The sequence below is a fragment of the Sebastes fasciatus genome, chromosome 2 (genome assembly GCF_043250625.1).
Source record: "Sebastes fasciatus isolate fSebFas1 chromosome 2, fSebFas1.pri, whole genome shotgun sequence".
NCBI classification, from domain to species: Eukaryota; Metazoa; Chordata; class Actinopteri; order Perciformes; family Sebastidae; genus Sebastes; species Sebastes fasciatus.
The window spans coordinates 10,136,029-10,163,571 of record NC_133796.1 but is presented as its reverse complement, the minus strand read 5'-3'; the positions used below and the strand labels follow the sequence as shown (position 1 = coordinate 10,163,571).

The 27,543-nt window shown below is 39.9% G+C and overlaps 1 protein-coding gene across 7 annotated transcripts in view; it reads right to left on the bottom strand.

Moving 5' to 3' along the window:
• Positions 1 to 27,065, bottom strand: part of ntrk3b (neurotrophic tyrosine kinase, receptor, type 3b) — a 241,698-nt gene extending 214,633 nt beyond the window's left edge. For 6 of the 7 annotated variants that reach the window (XM_074661256.1, XM_074661274.1, XM_074661282.1 and 3 more), the window contains exons 1-2: positions 26,910 to 27,065; positions 9,251 to 9,905 (exon numbers count right to left, since the gene is read on the bottom strand). In XM_074661256.1, the coding sequence (XP_074517357.1) occupies positions 9,251 to 9,492 (242 nt within the window). In that variant the 5' untranslated portion in view covers positions 9,493 to 9,905; positions 26,910 to 27,065. Of the gene's footprint in view, positions 1 to 9,250; positions 9,906 to 25,624; positions 25,751 to 26,909 lie in introns of all 7 variants that reach the window. The other variant, XM_074661265.1, reaches the window with a different exon arrangement.
• Between the last annotated feature and the right edge of the window lie 478 nt (positions 27,066 to 27,543).

Below are 27,543 nucleotides of genomic sequence, written 5' to 3'. Positions count from 1 at the left end.
TTGTCCCTTACATATTATAATAATAAAAATGTATGTAAATAGATGTAAATGGATGGATTATGCACAAGGGAAACATTTCAGTCGGTCGTATTGTGTTTCTTCATGCCACCATGGAACAAATTGTCGTTTAAAGAGGCGGCTACATGATTTTTTTCTGCTCCCTTCAATCTCCCAAATTTGACATGATAAACTGTTGCCCACAGTAGCGGCGCTGACTCATAATCTGCTGTATAAAAGCAGAAACTCAACTAAATGTCAACAGAAAGCCCCTGGAATGCCGTTGCAAGGCTTTAAAGGGTTTTTCTAATCCCGGGTGAAACAGCAGAGCCTTCAGTATTTTTTCACCCCTCCATCCTCAATGCATCTCTTGATTGTTAAAGTGTGGGGGGGGAAGGGGCTTCATTAGTATGCATCTTTAAAGGCGCGAGGGCTGACTGCAGATGCGGGAGTTGAGGTGGCGGGGGCGTGGGAGAAGCTGGGTCAGTCACATGGCCGGGACTTCTCACATGCAGCATCCCCGCATGCATGCAGAGGATCTGAACGAACGAAACCGCCGCTCTCTCCTCCTAATTCTCAGATGGCAGCCGTGACCTACTTTCCACAAAGACGGGCTCATGCAAACTTGATGATATGCTTATAACAGAAGAGCCCGTTGTGCACTGCCTGGGGTGAGCCTCGCAATGCGGAGGCAGCATGGTAACGACCAACTGGCAGGACGCGTGTTAGCAACTCCATCCTGGGTGGTTAAACGACATTCGGGGTGATGACACTAAGACGGCAGCATGGGACAGGAGGTGCGATGAGGGCTTTGAAAGGTTGTCAGAATCACCTGAACCCCTTAAGAAAAGCACTTGATTTCAAAGTCATTTTGTAGCCCAAGACAAGCCGATGATTAATGAATGAATCTGAATAGCTATCTCATGAAACTACAATGGCAGACACAGAAATGTCCCCCTTGTTGCATCTATACTGCATTAGCAAGTACTGCAACTACTGTAGACATTTCTGAAATACTGTTAGTGGCTGAGTATGCAGATTGCCACAAAGACACCGTCTAATCATGTATTCTGCTACATTTTACCAAAATATTAAGGCACAAAAAATTAGGGCTGGATATCCAACATCAATTTTGTATTTATTATTTGGTACAGACGAAATATGTCCATAGCACAGAGAATCAAAAACTGTTAAGTATCAGAAGATGGCATCAAATGCCTGGCAATTTTGCCAGTTTTAGACTATTTTATTGAGCTGTGTTTACTGTACATGCCCTTTACATTTGAGTCTATCCTGCATTTCTAAAATATTGATTAATTTCAGTAAATTTATGTAACCAATTGTGATGCCATTTAGTAAATCTGGCATCCTGGTGCTTCTTACCAAACCATTCTTTGCAACGTATTACTATTTACTTTGCAACTTGTAAAGACTAAAATGTAATTCTGGTTATCAAACCTCAATACCTCTTTGGTACTGATAAAGTGTGTCTATTAAAGAGGACCTATTGTGCTCATTTTCAGATGCATACTTGTATTTTGGGTTTAACATGTTTACATACTTTAATATGCAAAAAAAAAGGCTTTATTTTTCTCATACCGGCTGTGCTGCAGCAACTCTTTTCACCTTGTGTGAGCTCCTAAAATATTGCGAGTATGGAAAAGCATTTATCTCTTCTTTGATCAGATAGTTCCTGATTCAAATCTTAATTTTATTCAGGTAAACTTGTGTTTAGATATTTACCATTTGAGAAGTTTGGCTTTCTTGTTAAATGATAAAAACATGTTGGAGAAAAACAATTATTTTTTCATCACAGTGAGGGATGAAAAAAGTAGTGTTTTGGTATCTCATATCAGCACTAATCAAATGTTGTCCAGCCCTATTCAGAAGTAAATGCATCAACCAGTTTTCAAAGAACTCCTCTAAAATGGGGAGTAAGAGTGCAGCAGTATTGCATTAGAACATAAGAGTGTGATTTTTTTGTTTCATATGTGCTTAGATATAAAGCAGATATCCGAAGCTGATGTCAGACAGGTGTGAAGCTCTGAGCTACGTTCCTCATGAGCAGCTAAGAGAGGGTAAGTGAGGTGTGGGTATGATTTATTTGTGCCTTCAAATGATACTAACACACCGAAAACTGCAGATCACACAAAGACAAAAAACCCAGCAGGCTTGTAAAAACATCTCACCCCTAAAGAGCACAAAAATAATAAAAAATAAAACTCAATAAAATGGAAACGCAGACAGAAATATCAAGGTGACAAAGAAAAATAAATCAAGACGACAAACAGATACAGGTGAGCTGGGCATCAGAAACCCAGACATCAAAACTTCACACAGAGGAGAAGAGAACAAAGACAAGGAAATGGATAAAGAGCAGGAGGGAAGAGGAGGGGAAATAAATACATATACCAACAGGGAGGAGGGGAAGGTAGCACTCTGTACATCCATCTAACATCCCAGATTAGGGGGCAGAACAAAACCCTTTGACTGGGTTACAGCTGACTGGGCCTGGGAAACAGCTATTCTCCCCAAAAGATATTAATCAGAATATCCGAAATTCACACAGTCTAGCCTGCAAGCGTGTTATCACCAATTAAACCAGATTACATTATCAAATGTCCAAAAATTGTTTTGGATTTTCTATTATGTCTCATATTGAGGAAGTATCTCTATCATCCTTTATGTCTCTACTAAAGCTACCGAAATACAGCACCTTTATTCTACTGATGAACCCAAGCACTGATTTGATGAATGCATAGACTGTGTATAAGAAGTAGAAGTAGTCACCGTGACGTCACCCATTGGTCTGTGGGCTGCCTTTTGAAGCCTCAAATTGGCATTTTGGCCGTCGCCATTTTGTTTTTTTTTGCAACCAGAAGTGATACGAGAGGGTGGAGCTAAGTACAACCGAACGTTGAATAAGACATGTTTAGGTGACCAAAAATGTTACAATTGACTATCATGAACTGAAAACACACTGTGTGAAAGGGTTCAAATTCCAGACCGGACAACACCGTGGTAGCGACCTCACAATCTCAAGGTAGCAACACCCTAAAGCGTCCCCTGCTTTATGGTCTATTTGACTCTAAATGGGACCATAATTTACTGAATGAACATCATGCTGTATTGAAGAAGACTAGAAACTAGCAATTGAGACCATAAACTCATGTTTACAATGTTTACTGAGGTAATAAATCAAGAGAGAAGTAGGGTCATTTTCTCATTGACTTCTATCAATCAGACTTCTTTTTGCAACCAGAGGAGTCGCCCCCTGCTGGCTATTAGAAAGAATGCAAGTTTAAGGCATTTCCAGGTTGGCTTCACTTCTCAGAACCAGAGGTTGCCCACTGGTTACAAACTGGAGGTGTGGGGTTTGAAAGACATGGGCATTAAGGGAGGGTCTAATGAAAAACAATATGGAGCTGCATAATGGGAAATGTGGGTTCCAGTTTTTTTGTAGCTTAACCAGTAGGGACTAAAATTCAGAAGATCTCGGCCTGCACTGCTTCAAGTTTTTTACAAAATTTGTCCCAAACTTTATAGAAATGAAATACCTAACTACTGGAGCGCCCTTATAAATACATGATCCAAATGTTCAAAATATATTTTCTCTGCTGGAGTTCATTTATTCTCATTCAGAACCGTTACACAATAATTATATGGCAGATATTTGAAGTTTCCATTGGCCACAGTCACACATTTACAGTATGTGGGCTGCACAGGAGTTTTAGGAGGATCGAAAATGCTGAATTTAAGCGATGCGGTAATGCTCAGCGTCTGAGCCGGGGGACACTTGCAGCCCACACAAGTCACCTATAAGCGGACTTTGGAAGCATGCCTGTATAAAACAGGTTTCTTTGGCAGCCCCAGCTAGCTGCACGGTTTCATATAAAATGTGTGTTTTTGAAGGTGTCTAGAGATCGATAGTTTCAAGTGGAGCTGTGCTGGTTTTAAAATTTTAAAAAGAAAAGAGAGAAAAACTTCTCTAACAAGTTTTTAAGGAAGCAGAGTAACTGGCGTTGAGCCAGAGGTTTGGGGTAATTGTTGAAAGTGATGGCTGATGAAATATGCAGCCAGTACAGCAGTGGATGGATGGATGTGACAGCTTTGATTTTCTTTTGCTCACATACCCCGTCCTGTTAGATCACACCCTATCTCACGATCCTATTCTATGGCGTATTGCATCTGAAATTGTATCCTTCTCTTTTCCGCAGGACTACTTTGTTATTCTTTAAAGATTGCCTTTGGTTCAATGTTCAATGTTTTAGCTGTGATTCCAACGTGTGACTTCTATCGTTTGAAAGTGACACCTTCAGTAAGTAAAAGATTAATCACGCTAAATATAACATTATGGTGAATTTTAAAGGATAGCTTGAATGCTTGAAATTTGAGAAGACGCTGACTTTTATTGACTGGATGATCAAGATTTTAAAGATATCAAACGATCAACTTCAAGCCGCATTTGGCAAAGTACATAAACGCTGAACCATTTCAGAGTGTGGAAGTCTCAGTTTGTTTGCAGATAAACAGATGGCAATTTTACAAGTCCACATAAATCTCTTTGATTGAAGAAAGAGTTGGCATTAAAGAAGCCAAAACTATGATTATGCTATTGGAAGAGCATTCTCATTTCAAAGGCAAATAGAGGACTTCTGATTTATTTTAACATCCATATTTACAGAGAGCAGTATCTAATGACTGTTATAGCTAAATCAAATACCGTAGATATAAGATATACACTCAGTGACATTATAAGACATTAAAGGCAACAGGGATAGGTTGGTTGGATGGATGGACGGACTTGTTGATTTTCTTATAGAGTGTCAATGCTCCCATAATCTCGATGACCAGATATCTGCATATGAATCATAGACTGTATATAAGAAGTGGACGTAGTCACCATGACATCACCTATTAATTTGTAGACTGCCGTTTTGTTTGGCCCTTTTGGCCATCGCCATCTTGGTATTTGGCCGTCACCATGTTGACTTTTTGCAACCGGAAGTGACACGAGAGGGTGGAGCTAAGTACAACCGAACGTTGAATAAGACATTTTCAGGCGACCAAAAAAGTTGTAATTAACTTTCATGAACTAAAAACCCCGCTTTATGGTCTATTTGACTCTAAATGGGACCATAATCTACTAAATGAACATCATGCTGTATTGAAGAAGACTTGAAACCAGCGATTGAGACCATAAACTCATGTTTACAATGTTTACTGAGGTAATAAATCAAGTGAGAAGTAGGCTCATTTTCTCATAGACTTCTATACAATCAGACTTATTTTTGCAACCAGAAGAGTCGCCCCCTGCTGGCTATAAGAAAGAATGCAAGTTTAAGGCACTTCAGCATTGGCTTCACTTCTCAGACCCGGAGGTTGCCCACTGATATGAATGCAGAATCTGTAGGCAACGAGATTTTAGTCATCAGAAGCGTTAGTAGTATTGACCAATCATGTTTGAGCAGGCCTTGGTTGCATGCAGATAAACAGTTCATGTGAAGAGCAAAAGAGGTGGAACACATTGGCTGAAATACAATCTTGGAACCAACCGGCTATCATCTGATGGCGATTTATCCTTTCATTAGCTAAATAAGCTGTTAACTGAGTGTAAACCGGCTACTTGCGATACGTCTCTCAACTCCAACTCCATTCTTGCGTTTTAAGTTCGGACTGTAAACAATGACTGGCACACGGAAGAGGAAGTCTTGGCCCGCAAATCTGCTGGCTACACCAGAACCCCAGAAATATTTTCTGTTGCCCCCAGAGGCTAAATTGCTGGCAGACCGATAGCCAATGGGTTATGAGATTGATGCTCCCAAAACTCAACATGTCCTCATGGCTGGATGTTTGAAACTCATTTGTGAACTGTGTTGTAGATGTTGGGATGCTAGTGGTGGATGTTTGAGCTTCACTGCAGAATGATGTACAGTATGTGCATGGTTTTATAATTTTTAACAATTTAGTTGAACTATATCAGACACAAGTTATTATTCAAAGCACAGTGCTTTTATAGCCTATATGTTTTACAGTAACACATGTCTGGAGGGGAAGTCTTTAAATATAACTGGCAAACCATGGATCCCTATAAGATTATGATAGGTATACTGAATATTCTAGACAATGTCTCTATAAAAATAGCTCAACTTTCCTGGGAAATTGTGGGACATAAAAAAAATTAACTTCATTTAACCTCATCTTTTTTGGCAGATGTGGAGATAAGTGGAACAGAGAATTGTACTTCCAGGAAAATCTGCATATGGACATGTACAGTAGCTTGTAATTATCTGTAAAATGCAGATTGCGCTTAAGTTGTGGTTAAAGCTATCTTATGCGAACAAGATTTAAATAACTCCATCTTTCTATTTTTATGTTAATGACTACTTGACTACAGACAAGTCCCTGTAGAATAATTATGGGGACATTACATTATACGACCATTTTATTGTTACATTACCATCGAAAAGCAGAGTTTTAGATGGACTATTACTACACCATCAAAGATGGACCTTTACTAACTCGCACAGATTGATTTAATAGCTCAGCTGCTACAGTGAGTAAATGCATGGATGATGGCGAATGTATAGGAGTTGAATGGAAGGATGCACTTAGAGCAGAGGAGACGATGGAGGGCAGAGGGGTGATTTTTATCTTAATGCATGTGTTGCAGTGATGATTTGTACAGATTGGTCTGATGCTTTAGCCTCTCTTGTTCTTACAAAAAGGTAGAAAAAAAAGAAAGGGGGGAAAACAAAATGAGGCCAAACGTCATCGCCAGAGGTGGAAGCTCTGATTGGATTCTGCAGTCAGAGCTGCACTTACACACAAACCTGTCAAACGCTTCAGCTGCTCTCAGAAAACCGTTTTTTGTTTTTTTTCAAGTATCACAGCGAGGCCTTATCGTATCCACTTCAAACGCCGATGCCTCTTGTGATGAATCTCTAATGTGAGAGAACTGGAAAACTATTATCTGGACTTGGCAGTTTTCTTTGGCTGGCCGATCATCCCACGGTTCCCGCTAGGAGCCCTCGCTCCGGTTTCCCATCTCCGTAAATTGTCCCCCCATCTCTCCCTGTTTCCCTTGTGATGAGTGAAATAGACCTCCCGTTAGCAAAACGCACGCATCCACACCTTACAAAAGAGAGAGAGAGCACGGTTTGTGGGCTGCATGTGGCCTTCGTCGCTGACTGCTCTGTATTACTATGGTTACTGGTTGTTATCTTTAAATAGCATGTTTTCTGGCCAGATAACAAATTGGAACAAGCAAATACTATTATTAATTAGACGTGTTCATCTATACATTTCAATGAGCACAACATATATGCTGTGAGTGATAGTTTGCTATTATTTTCAGCCAAATAATTAACTGTGTATGCTTTTAAACTGCATAATTAGACCTGAACAGTTGATTATGAGATTATACACACAATGTAGAAATCTCTCTGTGTGTTTTGAATGTATAGACTCCTATCAGGTGTGTAAGCCGATGTGACATTGTCTCTGATAAGGTGTCATTGAGCTGCTGTCGGTGCTGCTGGGTGGAGGTTGCTGCCGTCCATGCTGAGCAGCAAGAAAACAAGCGGCCTGCTTGGCAAGGGGCCACGAAATGCACAATTAGTCCCGGGTCAATTGCATTAGAGTCTCTCAAAGGCAAAAAGGCAATCAATGTGTGGCTTTGTGCTTATTATGAAACAGGATTTTTGGCATTTTTACAATCCAGGAGGTACTTTATTCTACTGTTGATCCGGGGGAGGGAAAAGACAAATGACTGGATGGAGCAGGTTTTTACGAGGAGGAAAATCTTTACCCGAGGGTCACTCTAGGGTCATGTTAATCCCTACTGGTGTGACCTCTGACCCTTCATCTCTTTGCCACCCTAACGTGGCTGAGCTTTAAACTGATTTGACTAAAAAAACACCAATAACACAGTCATGTAAATGACTCCAGTGTTGTAAAAGAAAGAGCCCTTCTTGGCTCCCAGAGCCAGGCCTATAGAGGGTACCAGGCTACCCTCTAGTGGCACAGGGAAGCGATGAACCGTGTCACCAAATAAGTTGTTGTCAGCCAGCCTCAAACGGATAAAAAAAAGGGTAAATGGGATACCAAAAAACCTGATGGGGAGGAAAAGTCCTCAGTGGCGTAAAAGGCGACGCAGGAGGAAGCTGTGCGGGGAATTCCAGCGCGTTAAAGGGGGGAGATGTTTACTTTATATGCAAATCAGCCTCATCGACACCAGAGGTCTTATTTTAAGGCCTGAGCTGCAGTTTTTTTTTTCTCCTGACTTTTCAAGAAAGAAAGCTTTGATGTTGGCAGGAAGGATCGATGCCAGGGAAAGAGAGAGAGAGAGGAGAGAGGAGGAGGAGGGAGAGGATGCAGAATGAAAATGTACCAGAGGGGGTGAGTGTGTGCCGTCATCACAGCTCCTCTGTTTTAAGCATCTCTGAAGCATCCTGCTACATGTCCATCTCTTTAGGGGAGAGAGGGAGGAGGGGGAAGCCACAAGTGACGTTTCCAACAAACACCCACCTACCCACAACCCCCCTCTTCTCTCTTCTCCAGACCCCCAGCGCGTCATCTGCACATAATAAAGTTTGGCCTCTGAGAATGTAACTGGTTCGACCTTACTGCACCATTTATTTCTGTTTCATTTAGCACAATCTGTCGGAGCAGTTGCTGCTACACGAGGACTGGGATTCGAGTGAATGAATGAGTGAATGAATGAATGAATGAGTGAGTGAATGAATGAATGAATAGATAGATAGATGGATGGGTGATCTGAGGTTCTCCTGCAACATCCGTCTGTCGTTTGGCCGCACACAGGCCGCTGCAGAGGAGCAACTTTATGAGGACACACACACACACACACACACACACACATGCACGCAAACGCACACACACACACACATACACACACACACAATCAGACATCCACTGTATAGGTTCAAGATCAAGTAGTTTGCACGTACTGACATTGTTGCAAGGGGATTTGGTGTTATTTGCGCATTTGGAAAGATGGATGAAGCGCATTTACGCTCCATGAAAGACGGATGGTGTGATCATAAAAAGGGCCACTTAACAGACTGATAGAAGTGCAAAAAGTCTGAAATATAAGAGATAATCAGCCAACAAGTCAGATGAGTGCAGAGAAAAGCAACAGACAGCCTCACTCACTGAGGATGACATCAATTCATGATTATTATAGGGAAAAGGGGAAAAATTACGCACGGTATAATAATGCGCATCTACTTACATAGTGGTGATGTTTTTGAATAACTCTGCTATGTCAATACTGGTCCCATTGCTGCCAGTGTCTTGCAGGGCGAGTAAAGGGAAAAACCTGCCGTTGTCGGACTTATTGCAGAAGATTTCTATCTGCGAGCAGCGGCAGGTCGGCGGGCAGTCCAGCATGGAGCTCAGATAGTCCTGGAAAACACTCAGCAGAAACAAAACCTTCCACCAGCAAATCCGGATCGAAAGAAACCATAGATCCATGTCTGTCTCCGGGCTTTAAAGGGGGGGAGGAAAGGAGAAGAGGTTCCCGATGTCCTCTGGTGGGTTAGAAACAGAACAGGAGAAGAGAGGAGGAAGAGTGGGAGGAAGGAAGGAAGGAAGGAAAGGAGGAGGATGGTGGTGCGTCTGTACAGAGGAGGCTCTATGTGAGCTGGATGGATGCTGCTGTAGTGTCCTTGCGCGTCACAGATTGGGTGAAAAGGAGAAAGAGACAGAGCGAGAGAGAGGGGGGGGAAAAACGCACGAAACCAAAAAAAAAAAAATCAAAAATAAGAAATATTGTGAGGCTCCAGTCGTCTTTTCAGCCTCAGATGCTGCATGGTGTTTCCTCCAGAATGCTGCTGCTGCTGCTGCTGCTGCCGTCGTCTCTCTCCAAGCAGGACCAGGACGACTGGCTGGAGAGAAACACAGACACACACACAATGAGAAGTTGGAGCATCAAGTCCCTCCTACCGGCTATACAGTCATACTGACACCTGCACACACTGCATGCAATCAACAGGGAGAGAGAACACTAGTGTTGCTGTGCTGCAAAAGCAACACCAGTTTATTATAGCATCCAAATAAAAAAATATATATAGAAAGAATGATAGGGGCATTAAATAGATAATAAAAGCCAGAATAGCCATATACTTAAAATAAAATATTAAAACATATGGTGGCAATATCTTTGGAGATATGTAAAAAAAAAATGCAATAATATCAATAATACATAGCTAAATCCATATAGAGCAAAGACATGTTGATAAATAATGAGGGGTTCTACTAATGTGACTTTTTAAAAACACCAATCAACAGGGAGAGAGAACACTGGGTTGCTGTGCTACAAAGCAACACCAGTTTATTATAGTATCCAAATAAAAATATATATATATGTCTATATAAAGAATTATAGGGTCATTAAATAGATAATTTAGAACATAAAAGCCAGAATAGCCATATACTTAAAACAAACTAGTAATATTACAAATATATGGTGGCAATATCTTAATAGATATGTAAAAATAAAAATAAAAAATGCAATAATGTCAATAATACGTCACTAAATCCATAGAGAGCAAAGACATGATGATAAATAATGAGGGTTATACCAATGTGACTTTTTAAAAACACCAATCAACAGGGAGAGAGAACACTGGTGTTGCTGTGCTACAAAGCAACACCAGTTTATTATATTATCCAAATAAAAATATATATTTATAAAGAATGATAGGGTCATTAAATAGATAATTTGGTACATAAAAGCCAGAATAGCCATATACTTAAAACCAAATATTAAAACATATGGTGGCAATATCTTTGGAGATATGTTAAAAAAAAAAAATGCAATTATGTCAATAATACGTCACTAAATCCATATAGAGCAAAGACATGATGATAAATGATGAGGGGTCTACTAATGTGACTTTTTAAAAAACACCAATCAACAGAAAAAGACCCTAAAGTGATAATTACAAATCACAAAAAAAAACTAGGGCTGTAAATTGCTTAAAATATTCAACCATGATTAACCGCAAATTAATTGCACATTTTTTATCTGTTCAAAATGTACCTTAAAGGGAGATTTGTCAAGTATTTCATACTCTTTTCAACATGGGAGTGGGGAAATATGCTGCTTTATGCAAATGTCTGTATATATTTATTATTGGAAATCAATTAACAACACAAAACAATGACAAATATTGTCCAGAAACCCTCACAGGTACTGCATTTAGCATAAAAAATACGCTCAAATCATAACATGGCAAACTGCAGCCCAACAGGCAACAACAGCTGTCATTGTGTCAGTGTGCTGACTTGACTATGACTTGACCCAAACTGCATGTGATTATCATAAAGTGGGCATGTCTGTAAAGGGGAGACTCGTGGGTACCCATAGAACCCATTTTCATTCACATATCTTGAGGTCAGAGGTCAAGGGACCCCTTTGAAAATGGCCTTGCCAGTTTTTCCTTGCCAAAATTTAGCATAGGTTTGGAGCACTTTATAACCTCCTTTGCTTCAAGCTACTATGACATGATTGGTACCAATGGATTTCTTAGGTTTTCTAGTTTCATTTGATACCAGTATCTTCTTCAGTTTTTTGTCATTCCGAATGTAATCATTCGTTAGAGAACATCCTGAAGTGTGATTTGGTAGATTATATCATTGGAAAATATTCTATATATATTTGCAGTGCGTTGTTCTGTGGTTTACAGTACGACTGGCCAGGATCACTTCTGTTGCGCGTCTCGTACATTGTTAAATGCCACTCTTATAAATCATTAATGTTCGTGCATATTACCAGGGTAAAGAGGATCCTAAAGTGTGCATTTCATGAATGGACGGTTATCTTTATCACCTTAAAGGGCCTTTTTGTGTTGCTAAAACATGAAAACGTCAAAGGTTTTCCTACTGTTCTAAAATGTATAGAAGCTGTTAATATACATAGTTCAATATGACTATTAATGCTGAATATTTAACTGATTTCACTGATTTTTGTTTTACATAATCTCCTACATACCGTATCACAACAGCAACTATAAACTTCTAGCCTCCTCTACACTCATTGGTTAAGATGGGATGTTAAAAGCATCTCAGCTATAATGATCCTCAACATCCAGCCATGTTGACATTTTAAGTAGCAAAAAATGCCTGCGTCATGATATTGTGAATGGAAAGTAACCCTGTTTTAATTAGAAATGTAAAGAGACACAACGATATGGCTCCGTTTGGTAGTCTGGGTTGGGTTCTGACAATGAGGAGACGTCAGCTTCAGTGGAAGGCTGAAAATGATTTAATGTTGAAATGTAATTATCAAAGCAGTTTAGAGACTAGATGGCATCAAATTCAATTAATGTTGTTCCTGCATTGTTTATCCGAGAGGGCCCAGCAAAGCACCATTATGGGAAATTGCATTGGTGCTTCTAATACAACACAACTTATTTTCATTTAAACAGCACCCCCTTTCATTGAATTTATGCTCAATATTTACATCAATTTACAGGTAATAAACACCTCCGTACACGTGTTTTACTGGTGCTATTTGCCTCTATGTAAAATAATATGATAATTAACTCTTCTTCTGTGAAACTTTCCCCCAAGCATGTTCATTCAGCTTCTAATAGAAATAAAGCTAATACAGTCTGAAAGCCAATTAAATATGAAACAGTTGAAGAGCAAAAGTAGATGGCACCCACTGGAGTGGATACCTGAGCCAGTAGCAGGCAGTCCAGCTCTACATATCGGACATTTACTAAATTTAGATCTTTTTTTCCAATTCCCATTAACAGCTTCTGCTAAATATCAGGAGGTGCAAACACTTTCATAACTGCACCGTTTTCTGTCCGATCCAATATTATATTGGAGACAAGATGTGACAAAAGTATATGAATACCAGTGAAATAAATAATGATGAAGTGAAATAAAAAATAAATGATGAAATTAAATTAATTCAAAGTCATATGAAAATACATATATTTCCCTACATTAAATAGTAAATAGACAATTCAATAATGAAATAAATGCTATATATATTCAACAGAATATATCAATATCCAACCTGATCTCACAGGAAGGCGTATAAATAGCTTGAAGGATGCATTTTAGGATTTTCATGTCATTTGTTAAACCTTGCACGGCAGCTGGATTCTCGCAATGTCACAAAATCGGATCAAATGTCACACGAAAATCCATCTTGTCAGGCTTCAAGTAATGCGTTGGTGTCCGACTCGCCAGGCAACGGACCAATCAGTGTCCTGTGAGGAGCTACTGCAGCCAAGCGTGTCGGTCCCAGCTTTCAAACCGGAACCAACATGGCGGCTCGTTTGAAAACTTTCTTCTCTTATATTGCGAAAATATTTCACCTAAATGTGTTTCTGAAACCATTTTAATCGAGAAATAAGCCATGCAGTTACTGAATCCGTCTTTATGTTTGATCGACAATGGTTCGTTTTTAGGGAGTTTCCAGAGGTGGCGAGTCGCGCCCGGATGCCCCTGATTCGCATTGGGAAGCGTGGAAATGACGGATCCTGTGGACACGTACCATGAGACCCGGTGAGACAACACGAAGAGTTCTAAACAACAATGGCGGCTCCTGAAGAGGTTAGCGTAGCTGCAATAGCATCAGTTATATCAGAACTGGAGAATATTTCTTCATTGAAAGAAGAGCAAAGAACAGCACTGAGATAGTATCGAGAAGAGATCGTTAGATGGTTCTGTGAAACAAACCGTCAAAACTACTGTTGACGTCCGCAGTTATGTTTAGGCAACAAAACCACTTAGTTAGGTTTAAGAATTACATTATGTTGGGCTTAAAATTAGTACGTAACCTAGTCAAATACGTACAGAAACAATGTAACATAACTACAGGAAGCACGTCACAAACATCACTAAAAAACATCAAAAACTTTTAGCAAAAAAAACAACCACGGGTCTCCTGGTTGAAAGTCCTGTATTTGTTGGACCCATCCAACACCCCTCCCGCCCCGCTTAAGCGGTCTTTCTCACTTTTGATTCTACGTCACTACCTCTGAGCATAGCATATTTACCCAGATGCGTTGGCGTTGTCGTCAGTACAGACTACATGGCGTACAAATGACACGCCAAAAACAAGAAGTGTTCTTATTGCACGCTAAATGCCTTGCAAATTATTGTGTCATTCATACAGATTTTCGTGCAACTGAGCTGCAATATCAAATTAAATAAATCAATATCGATTTGTTATTTTACAAACAACATTAATTGTCATTAATGTATTGCATTATTTCAATTTTACCATTTTATAAAGATATACAGTATATAAATATATTGAATCATTTCCCAAAAGTTGTCAGCTTTTTCATTTTATATTTCAGTGCATTTATATATATATTCTATTATTTATTTATTTAACTTTTATTTAATGCAAATGATTTTGTCACCTTTAATCTTCTCTAAAGTTCATTTGAAAGCTCTGTTTGAAATATCTGTCTTTTCGTCTCTGAAAGCTGTTTGGGGCAGATGGGCGGCTGATAGTAACAACCACCTGTCATGGTCCACCTGACCTAATCTGAGATGAAGGTTCATCTTTTAAAAACCAAACAGAGTTGAAAGCCTGTCGGGAATGGTCTTTTCAAGTGTCATCCAGAGCTCTATCAAAATGTGATTGGTTCCTCAGATGCCACTCAGCCGCTTGATCCCATCCTGAAGCTCTGTTTGTCCTTGTCTTTGAAATATTTCCATGAATGAAGTTGGAAAAAAACTCACTAAAGACCTTATCGAGCACATGACAGCTTTCCATCTCCAATCAAATGAGATTTGAACTTCTCTGAGCCATCAGTGGATTTTAAAATCTCTGGGGCTATCAGGCGATCTCCGGGGCTACCTTCTCTTCCCCTTTCAAACAGGCTGCCATCACTGTAGCTGTCACCCATCACTACACGTCTCTCTGCGAAGGCTAACCTGAAGCCGGACCATCTGCAGCCTCCATCCTACTTCTTCCTGCTCGATCAATTATCATCCTTCATTGGCTCGTCAACCGCCGCACGAAGCCCGTCTCATTTCAAATGTGTGTTTGCCATGACATCCACCTACCTTCAGCTCAGCCGGTCTGCTACAATCAATCAGGGACACCCAATATGACTGTGCAGCCTTCAAAGGGTTTAGCTGGAGATGAAGGGCTGCATGAGCAGAGCATGGAGTTGTAGAGGACTAATTAAGTGGAGGGAGTGTTTTACCATCCCTCCAAACTGAACAACTTAAAAGACGACACACTCTCAGATCTCTTGTACACCAGCGAAAGGAGCGATAGGCGAGTCTGCGTTGCAGAACCACAGCAACGAATCACACTCAAAGTTTTGCAGAACATTGTGCTTCCAGTTATTGTCTCTGGCTCACCCAACATACTGCTCCTAAAGTAGTGCAATAATCATGTTCACTGACCCCAAATACTGTAAATCCTTTTAACAGAGCATCAATAGTTAAATCTGTGGGATGGTAATACAAAATTGTGACTTTAAAATGATTTTAAGGTGGAAACAGTTCTGCACTGCACCATACACACTGCTCCTTTGTAGCTTTCTATGTACATTTGTCTTTTAACATCATGAAGTCTACTCTAGTCTTCTGATCTTGAAGGATGCTACGATGTCATTTTTCATGACACCAGGAAAGTCTTCTGATCTTCACCCTCATTAAATAAAACTCCAGGAAGTCACCACACACCACCAAGAAATATTCGTACACAAACCACCACCGTTTGTGTATGGATAACAAGATATAACGTGTTGATTAGTGAGCTTTAGAGGCGCTGGTAGGCAGACTGCTACCTTTAAAGGGATAGTTTGGGTGTTTTGAAGTAGGGTTGTATGAGGTAGTTATCCGTTGTCAGTGTATTACCTACAGTAGATGATGGTCGGCACGTCACCAGTTTGGAGAAGGAGACCGAAGTACCAGCTCGGAAGCAAACTTTGGCGAATCCGAACTGACCAAAGTCACACAACAACACAAACAAATCGGGGCAGCGGCAGACCAGAAACTCTGTGTTCTGCAAGGTAAAATTACTGTTTATTCCAATAGAGTCTGGTTGCTTTGAGAGCATAGGTAACGGGTTCAGTTCCCTGTTGGAAACAGATTATATAGCTGTATCACAGCAAGGTAAACCGGAGAAAATATTCAAAATATAGCGAACACTTAAAGGGCCAATATGTAATATATTTACTGTATTAAATCATAAAATGACCATGATATGTCATCAGAGATTTAGGAAAAATGCTGAATTGAAATACTGGCTTCTCCGATAACAATGCTACAGCCAGTATGTTCTTCTTTGAAATTTTGATTCCGGTACGTCTGTTTTTGTTTTGGCCAGTTGTGATCCCGTCCACTGCCCATTTCAACACCCCGTTGCCACGCATGAAACAAATTGGCATACAAACACAGCCTTCTGCAGCCATGGAAACAAGCACACAAACTGGATCAACAGAGACAATGTTAACGTTAGATTCTACCCGACCTGAAAAGCCTCGGCACACCCCCGTGTACAGCTGGGTTATCAAGGCAGCGAGTATTTGAGACACACAGCCAGTGAAGTGATTCCCTCTACTGCTGCTGGCCAGAGGCTAATGCGGTCTTGTCTAGAAGGTAACCCCGTAATTGCGTAAAATGTGCGCTAACCGCTATCAGTTACATCAGAGAAGCGGTACGGGGCATGGCTCCAATGTTTTGAATTTGGATTGCAGTACCCATTTTAAACACTAGCTGTCAGTCCTACATATTGTTCCTTTAAACTGAAATAGATATTTCTGGCGGCTAAAATACGTTTTGCTGCTGGCCCCGTCCACAGCAGTACGTTGCGTTGCTCCCGTGTCGATACCCTACTTCAAAACACCCAAACTATCCCTTTAAGCTAACCGTTTCCACTTGTTTCCAGTCCTTGTACTAAACTAAGCTAACCAGCTGCAGGCTCCAGCTTCATATTGAAGGACAAACATGAGAGTGGTATCAATATTCTCATCTAACTCTCGGCAAGAAGTGAAATCACAGTGGTGTGTTCCTTGGACATTCTCTCCTCACTTCTCTTAGCCTCAAACATTCCTCATAAAACATTATTTCCTGGGTTTCATATAACCGAACAAAGATCCTGGAACGCTGATATCGTGCATCTTGAGCGTTTTACTGGAAAGAGTTTTACATCATGTGCTGATCATATCGGCGATAAAGCCGAAGAAGAAGTTGATTATTGCTCGAGAGCGTCCAAGAGGGACGCTGAAATTACAGTATGTGGTAGTTATAATGCAGGAAATGAAGGAAGCAACTGCTTTAAGTGGTCACCAAAGTCAAGCAGTAGTTTCAAATAACCCATAAGTGCACTGACTGATGGGTTTTCATACGGACTGGTCTTTACAGCACTGATGATGAGAGTAGCTAAAACATAGCACCTACAGTATCTCTCTAAAGTTAAAAACTCTACTTAAGCAGTTATACAACAATTGAAACCGAAGCCGCTGTTCTGTAGCTGAAAATGGGCTGTTATATTGTGTCCACGGCGGATGGACAACTTGCTTTTCTGGACTGTTCTGAAGAATTTCGCAAAACCCTGAAACTCTGTGTTTCAGCCTGTCTGCTAGCAGAATAAACCACAAACTTAAAAAAGTAGTTTATCCAAGCTCTCAGCTGGCTTGGCATCTGACCCTTCTGGCTGACTACTGGACTGATGCCTTTCCAGCTCGTACACAGAGAATTGTTGTTGCTGGGTTTTTTACACTTTGCACATTGAACTTTTTTTTGTTTGTCAAAATGCTGCCTTTTTCTGGACTTGAATTTGTTCAAACGAGGCTGTACATCACAGGAGGTATACAAATTGATTTTACACGTCTCACGAGAAATGACTTAAACTTGAAATAAGTTAACGCTACAAAAATTACTAAAGAGTTGGGTCAAATTAAATTACAAATGCAAATTGTCTATGCCCAACTGAGAGTAAAACGTCCAAAGAGTTAAAAAAATTAATAAAAAGACATGTTGAAGCTGGTATACTTCACATTCCCTCCCTTTTTTCTCTCTCAGCAGAATCAGTGATGCTGTAAAACCAAACTGTTTCTCAGTATTTCTTTCAGGTTCTGTGGTGTACTGTATACAGAGCAATACGGGAGTCAAGAATAAACTTTTATGTAACCTTATAGAACTTTCTTCTCAACACTTCCTCTGTGATTCTCCCCTTTTTTCTTTAGTTCCTCCTACATGACATGTAACTTATTTTATTAACATGTCATCTGCCGGTTACCATAATACAACACAATCCATTTTACATTTTATATATTTGGCCCATGCTCTCACACAGTGTGACTTGTTGATGGACTCACTGGCTGTCCCTGTTATATTTTGCTTATAGGAAAGCCTTTCTAATGAGTATGGATGGATTATGAGCCACGGAATAAACATGCAAAACAACTGTGGACAAGTTAGAATGGAGGGGCATTTTACTGTATATAATGGTGCCTTAATGCACGGGCTTACCGGGGCTTAAGTCTCGGACCCTGAGTACCAGGGACCTCACAAGATATGAGATGGAAAAATATTTAAATGTATATGTTATAAAGTATAATATTATATACTCGCACCACCGCTACCATGAACGATATTGGGCCAGGGAACTCAGAGGTTTCCTGTGCATATGTGCTATGATGATCAGCGCACTCAGTCCCGGCCAGAGTAGTAAGTAACAGGACGGGCATTTTATTCAGACTTTTTAATGCAACAATGGATTCATATTGAATAGTTCAGTATTATGTAGGTTTATATGTTAAAAGACTTTCATGAAAGGATATGTAACTGTATATTTTAATGATGACACTTGAAGTTCGAAGTATGAATTAATTGTGACCCGATAGTGCAGTCAATGATTTATAAGAATGGCAAAGTATGCTAAAGTCGTGAAGTCTCACCCCACTATTAAACCTTACAATTAGGGCTGTCAAGGTTAACATGATAATAATGCGTTAACGCAAATTTGTTTTAACGCCACTAATTTCTTTAACACAATAACGCAATCCATCTTTCGGAGGTTGTAGCGGGCTCAGTTTTAAAGCTAGAGTGAAGATACTGGCATCTATCCGTTTGGTGACGCCGGGAAGCTGCTTGACATCCTCTTGGATCCACCTTCTCACATATGTTCACATTATATGTATTCATTTTTTATTGTCTATGTTGTATTTTCATTATGTTGTTCCTCATCCGATGAGAGGGTCGCACTGTTAAGAAAACAGGGTGTCGTATCCTGTACAGATTGTAAAGCCCCCTGAGGCAAATTTGCGATTTGTGATTTTGGGCTATACAAATAAAATTGACTTGACTACAAACAGAGTCTCTAGATTACCACTCAGGGCCCTGGGTCTGCGCCCAGAAGGCTCGTTCAGTACTGAACATGTCTACCATCCACTGAAGGTGCCATTAGGTATTTATGGTACCACCCTGTGTTGTGCATGTGCAGATGTCTTTGGAGAAGATAAAAGGGGAGTTAAATGTCAAAATCACTGCTGGTTTCTCTGTTCACGGGGGGTAGTCAACCTAAGAAGTCAATACTGAGAATCTGCAGATAAATGAAAGGTGTTTTTATTCTCTTTCAATAACTACTACAAACATAGACATCAGCAAGAAGGTACTGAAGCTCCAGCTGCTCACGAGGATCTGCTCTGTGGTCACTATAGCAAGAGACGACCAGGCTGCTCCCAGGGGCCGACAGCTTGAGACTGATTGTAATTGGCAGCATCATGGGGCCGAGCCGACTTCGACCTTCCCAGGATAATCACATGGAAGAACTCCAAAGTGACAAAAAGCAATAACATCAGAGTTAGACAAATGCAATGACACACAGTATAAAGGAGAACATTTTGTTGCCTCGCAACCTGAACGCAGGAAGTTGATCTTAGTTTCATCTGGTCACGATCAAACTTCTATCAAATATATAGGATTAAGGAACATTGGATGTACTTGTGCTGTTACTGATTGATGCTATTTGATGTTTGTCTGTAACTTGTCTCTTTTATGTGACATTTTTATGTTTTTTTACTTATGCTGTTTTGTTTTTAAGTTATTTGTGCTTTTATTCGTGAAACTTTTACGCTGCCGTCTTGGCCAGTACTCCTGGAGATCCTAAATCTCAATGGGTCTATCCTGGAAAATAAAGTTTAAATAATAATAATAATAATAGAAAGTTACTTTAGATATTGCATTATCTATATCATAATTTGTTTTAAGAGATTAAGGAATCCATTTCCCTGCGTGCTGCTCAAGACTAATGGAGGAACTCATCAGTACACACATGGAAGACAGGCACTCTGCCTGAAAGGTTTCAACTTCGAGAAAGTTCTCACTCACAGTAGCCTCACTTTTGCGTCAAGCGATTTGTCACAGACGTCACTCATTTAGTTCCTGTTGTCCTCAACTCTATTGTATCTCGTCTAACTGATTCACAAGAAGAAAGGGAAGGATGCCCAGACGTAGAGGTATGAAACAAACCGTCAGATCGCTGCCCTCCTCCGCCAGATGAGAGAGGAGAGGATTGTTAGTGACTAATGTTTTATTGTACGCACTGTTTCAGGGAATCTGTAAAAACATTAATTTATTTCTGAAGAGGCTCTTATGCATGACAACAGATTTTACATTAGAAGAAGAAGGAAAGCAAGAAGGAAAACGAATATAGAAGGCAGATTAATGAGAGTGGGAGGAAAGAGGAGATGAATACGAAGGGACGAAAAGGAGGATTTGGAGAGAAAAGCCTCACAGTGACAGGATGGGAGGAATGTTTTTTCTCCGAGCCACTCCAGGTCTGTCGAGGATGCAGCCAACACGCCCAGCAGTCCAGAAGCTACAGTAAATATATACACCCCACCTCGCTCCACAACAGCCCCTATACTTTCTTTGTTTTCACATCCATTCAGCTTCTGCCATTCAAAATGCCACAGTCAATTAGTCAAGGTGCATTACACATTGTAATCCTGACCCGAGATTCACACCCCTCAGTGCCTCTGCTGCGACAAGAAGGATGTAATCCCCTCAGACTGGTGACAGTTCATGTTTCTTGGTGGAAATGGTGGATGTGGATTTATATCATTGAGTACCATTAGACTGGACTGCAACCAGCTATAGTCTGAAAATCAGATGCATCTGCAGAGCAGCCACACATGACTCATCCACAAGAGACTCACAAGGACCACAAAGAAGAATAAAACAACCACAAAGAGACACAGAAATGTCACCAAGGCACAAAAACAAATGCGAAGAGATGCATAACAGCTGCAAAGACACTCAAAACGACTAGAAAGAGACACAAAACAACTACAAAGAGACTTAAAATGACTACAAAGACACATAAAACAACTACAAGGAGACACAAAACAACTACAAAGAGACTTAAAATGACTACAAAGACACATAAAACATCTACAAAGAGACACAAAGCAACTACAAAGAGATTGAAAATGACTACAAAGAGACATAAAACAACTACAAGGAGACACAAAACAACTACAAAGAGATTGAAAATGACTACAAAGAGACATAAAACAACTACAAAGAGACACAAAGCAACTACAAAGAGATTGAAAATGACTACAAAGAGACATAAAACAACTACAAAGAGACACAAAGCAACTACAAAGAGATTGAAAATGACTACAAAGAGACATAAAACAACTACAAAGAGACACAAAGCAACTACAAAGAGACAAAAAATAACTACGAAGTGACAAAATAACTACAAAGTGACACAAAACTACAGAGGGACTCAAAGCAACTACAATGAATCTCAAAATGAAATTTACGTGTTAGTTAGTCCTCATCCTAAAGTGATTAATCAATTATACTGAGGATGAGATACATAAATGAGCAATAAGAAAAATAATCAGTTTTATCAGCATAATGAAAATCATGGTTGCACTGATGAAAAATATAAAAGTAATAAAAGAACATTTAGATAGTTTAGTGTAACACTCTATATGAACAGATGTAAGTTCCTACAAGTCTTTTATCACAGAGCTGTGACAGAATAATAATTTGCAAAGGAAAAAAAAGCTTCAGCTTAGTGGTAATAAAACTGAAATTATATTTGGTTTTGACGGTCATCAGTTATCAGTCAGTGCGTGTCGAGCTGAACCGTCAGTCTCAATCATGCTACTCGAGGAGAGGAAGGGACGATTTATTGAAATATAGCCTAATGGAAACTGTCTAAATGGTACAAAAAGTTGCCCAAATTATTACAACCTGCACAAAACAAATTGTACCCGCTTAATTAGATAAAAAAAAGTAGCGTCATTGGCCAGAAAACGGCCCAATCTGGTAACACTGGCAGACACAAAATGCCTACAAAAAGACCCATAGCAACTACAGAGACTCAAAATGACCACAAATAGACACAAAACAACTACAAAGAGACATAAAACAACCACAAAGAGACAGAAAATGACTACAACAACACACAAAGCAACTACACAGAGACTCAAAATGACTACAAAGACACACAAAACAACCAAAAACAGACACAAACGCAACAAAGAAGAGACACAAAATGACTACAGAGACACAAAGCAACTACAAAGGGACTCAAAATGACTGCAAAGAGACACAAAATGACCACAAAGAGACACAAAAAGACACAAAGCCATTACAGAGATGGCGTAATTGGCCAAAAAACAGCCCAATCAGGCAACGCTGCTGACATGAGTGATTGAGTTTCTTGACTTTATAACTCTTCTTTTTTCCCATAATTGCTGTCCCATCATATTTCATAAAGGTATACCACATAAAGTAGCATGAAATAAAAATACTCAAGTAAAGTATAACAGGCTTCCTTGAATTTACACTCAAGTACATTTCTTACTTTCCACCACAGACTGCAAACTCACTACAGCCTTTTGCCATATCTCGCTTTAATAATAGAACAACTATTTCTATATTCAGTAGACACTACATCACTGGGCCTCCTATTGCATTTAGCTTCTTACTTTGCAACATGAGAGGGCAGAGGTTCCTTTATTTTGAAGAGTTTCTCTTCCCAGCATGGCCACTGGGAGGAGGAGGACGCCAGGGGAGTCTGTGTCTGTCATCTATAATTAGAAGCAATTCTCCTTAGCTGGACTGTTATCTCGCCCACCTACTGTACGGCGACTGGAGGGAGCCGGCTGCTTTAAGGTGGTCATTCTTTAAGAGCAACCTACGCAAACACACCACCACTATTACAATACACGTAAGCACTCAAGTGTCCCCTACGCAGGCGATACTGGGCGTCAAATGGGTTTTTGAAACGGTGAAATTATTAGAAAATCTCCGGCCTTTTTCTTTTTGTCTCCAACCCCGCGGTCTCAGTGTTGAGCGGGACTCATCTGACAAAGGCATGACAGCCGTCAGCCTGGGTTAAATGAAACATCAAGGCGCCTCCCTGCCACCGACTGATTAAAAATGGATTAATCAAGTTTGGTTTTGGTCAGAACAGTATAGAGATTCAATTTATCGTTTAAGCGTTGATCGATTTGAACAAGGCACAAAGGTTTTTAGACGTTTCAAATTAGCAGAGCCCTGACACCGCGGCGTCATTCACTCCGTTTGAGTCGGTGACAGCGGCAATGTCCTTGCCAGACCTGTTGCGTGACAGCCTCGGAGGAGGAAAAAATGATTTGAGCAGGTTTCTGAAAGGGAAATAATTGGAAATATCACTCGGTTTCACTTGTGTGTATGAATAATAGGGAATTAACTTAAATCTAGTTATTCTCCAGTGGTAGTCTGTGGCCCTGTCTACACGTATATATTTTTAAAAATGCCTTCTAAAGTGCAGATTTTTAAAAACTCTGGTTACTGTGTATCAGTGTGGACGTGTAAAATGGCCGTTTTGGGAAACGATGACATCCGCTCCTCATTTGGCGCATGCCCATTGTTGCTTTGTGTAATGAGCATGCGCCAGAAACAATAACAAAGATGGCGGACTACCGGCTTTTTTGCGTTTTGTTAGCACTGCTCGGACTAATTACTACTTTACATTTGAAACATGTTACAGTCACAGGAGGACAAAGCAGAGAACACATTAGGTAACACTTCATTTAACAGGTCCACAAATTTCATGGTAATTATTATGTGATAATTAGCAAGTAACCTGTTTGACATTTCTTTGGAATTACTGCCAAATTACCCCAATATTTACCTCAAAATTGATCGATAATGACTTTATCATATACAGTATTTAATAATTATATGCTAAAATAGCATATAATGGTTAAAATAGGGCCCTTAGGCTTGAGAAGCTGCTGTGCACTGCTCTTCATCGGAGGTCGAAAACTAATACTAAAACTAATAGAAGACTCTTCTGATCAGGCACAAATCTCACTATTCTGTGACTTATTGTCTACACAAATGTAACCTGGTAGCTAATGTAATGATTTAGGGAGTTTTTTAAGAAATTTTAAATAAGTTATTTGCTAATTATTATCTATTTATCAGCAGACATGGAAATAAGCATATCAATTAACTTTTTCTTTGATTTCCTGGAAATGTATTAATTAAATTACCAACTATTGGGAAATAGCGGAATATCATTTTTAAATAATGTTTATAATAAAGTAATTTTCGATCAATTTTGAGGTAAATATTGGGGTAATGGGAGTAATTCCAAAGAAATTTCAAATAGGTTACTTGCTAATTATCACATAATTACCATGAAATTTGCCGACCTGTAAAATGAAATGTTACCTTAGCATGCACCAGAAACAATAACAACTACGTTTTGTTAGCACTGCTCGGACAAATTACTACTTTGCATTTAAACACGTTCCAGTCACAGTACAGGAGGCCAAAGCAAGAACACATTAAACATGTCGAGGCCGAATGGTGACTGAATGAGCTTTTGGGCGATTGAGGGCGAAGTGTGGAGCACTCAGAACGGCTATGGACATAAACCTGAATAACCTCCCTTTTGTCATTTATGCATGTAAAGAGACAGTTGAGATGACAGCAGAGTGATGACAGTCATGCAGTTCGACCAGCAACACCAACAATAACTGTTATCCAATTGACTGTAATGAAGCCGAAGTAAAGGGAGAGAGATGGGTGGTAACAAAATTCCTTGACCCTTAACTTGTGATCTCACTTGTGGTGACTTGTAAATATTACAGCGAGTGTTTGGACTCCTTGTGGACAGATTTTGTAAAATGAAGGTCGTGTGGACGGATCTTTCTTTTTTATATGAAGGGGAAAATATAAATTTTTTAAAACATCTGTATACGTGTAGACGGGGCCTAAGTGTGTCCAAAGATCAATAGGTTCCAGTTGAATTTTGATAGTGGTGCTACACTTGGATTACCAAATGAACGTTTAATAAATGTGACCATGAGCAGTGGTCTATGGAAACAGTGAGCGGGCTCGAAACTTACATTGGTGAGCTTTTAAAAATCGTTTATAAAATAAGGCTCAAAACAATAGAATGATCCAGCGTTTCAACCTCGAAGAAACAGGATGTGCACATTGTTACACAAACCTCGTCTTTTGAAACGCTTTGCTGAATTTTTCAAAAGAACTTCCACCCTCTGCAGAAAAACAGCAGCAACACGAGGAATCTTTAAAAGTTCAAACCTGATTCCTGATATTATTTTAAGACTGGGTAGATATCCACCTGACAAGCTCTCTTTGTACTGGACCAACATAGCTTTGAGTGTTACTGACACTGCAATCAAAATTCCCCACGTTCACTTCCCGTCTCTGCAGGATTTGAGCTGCTCTTTATGCTTCCTGGAGGCTACTGTGGAGAGAAAGAGAATAAAAAATGAATAACAAGTGATTTCTGGATAGCTCACAATTAGCTCGCTGGCTGTGCGATTGCAGTGAAGAGACCCCTGAAATGCTTTAAAGATGTGGCTTTGTGAGCATAAGGTTGTGTATTCAAATCTGTGACCTGCTGGGATAATTTGGGCCGGAAAAATGAGAGCAAAATGCTCGAATCACACGCTCGTCTCCTGTCGAGGTGCCATTAGGCGATGTGTTTAACACCTAAATGACTCAGCTAGCAGTGAAAGTGGGAGCTCACCCGGAGTCACAAACACAACGATTGAGGTCACACTGGGCAGATCCAGGTGTGAAAAGGTAGAATTGTTTTGTAAAAAAGGATAGAGTTGATGGTTTTTGTTTAAAAAAGTAAACATGTGCTTGAAGTGAGCTTTACTTTTTCAATATTTAAACAAGACCTGCACCTTCCCAAAACCTTAAATCTGCATCAACAGATTTTTTGGCCACAACAAGCTGTAAACACAATATTATCATCTTTTACGTTGATATGGCGATCGTGTTAACAAATGGTTAATTTGGTAAATTTTTATCTGGCCGCCTGATTAATTTAAGTCAAATATTCACTCCTATTTTGGTCCCCACCAACACCAACTCTGGCTATTTATGTGCTGAATGCGCCACTATGTTCACCAGCTATTTGTTGGTACTTTTGCTCAAAACAGCATCTGAAAATGGCGCAAATGAGAGCTGTGAGAGTGAACCAAAACAGTGATGTTGTGGGGCGTAAAAACACGCTGTAGATCTGAAGAAAAGTTGGGTAATCATTCTCTGTGGGTTCATCACTTCAAGCAAAAAGCTTTACACATAGCCATGTCTTCTTTCTTCATATAAAATATTGAGTATAGCAGCTTTAACAAAGTGCTTTGAGTGCATAAACATAACCATATATGGAAAACAACAGGGGGGAAAGATGCAGATGCGTTCAGTCAAAACATTCATTCATTCATTATGAATAAAAAAAAACACTATTATTCATTGTACTTATTTTAAAGGTGCCAAATGCCAGATTGGGAGCATTTCTATTGCCTCCGCACGGCTCTCAACATGGTGACGGCTGAGCTGGTGCTAACTGTGCAGACAATGGCAAAAGTGCTGACAGAGCTAATAGTGTTTACCTGAGAGGGAACCAGAGGGTGGGTGCTATGCTTCCGCGACGACGCCATCTGTCGGGACGGCGTTATCATCTGTAACTGCCGTATGAGAGCAGTGCAGAGTGACGGCCGTGAGCTAGCCAGGCGCTCACATGCACTTAAAGGCACGCGTGGCAAACCCGGTTATGTCAACAAAGCACAGAGAAGCTCAGATTACAACACATACAGTGGGAGAGAGACTTCATTCTCTGCTCAGGTAGACATTACTCCACTTTATTACATGGCTTTGTTGAATACTCGATTCTGTTATTTCTTTATAGCAGACCGTTGCTATATATAACAGACCTTTGCTATGGGCACAGTTCTGATGTGGGACTCTGGCGGACCGTTTTATGTCCAATTATTGATTTCTTAAGTAAGTAGCCGTGTAATAAGCGGGATAATGTACAGCAAGTGGGTCATTGTTAAAAAATAAACCCCTTCAGGGCGATGCAAGACCCCTCCGCTTCAAGTCGGCTTGCTGTACATTATCCCTTACATATCTGTACATAGCAAATAGTTGTTTGATGTTATATTAATGCTCTGAATATCATATAGAGAATCTTTAAAACGAGTTAAGTGAGTACAAGTGATCTACAGTGTACATAATTTTTTGTTG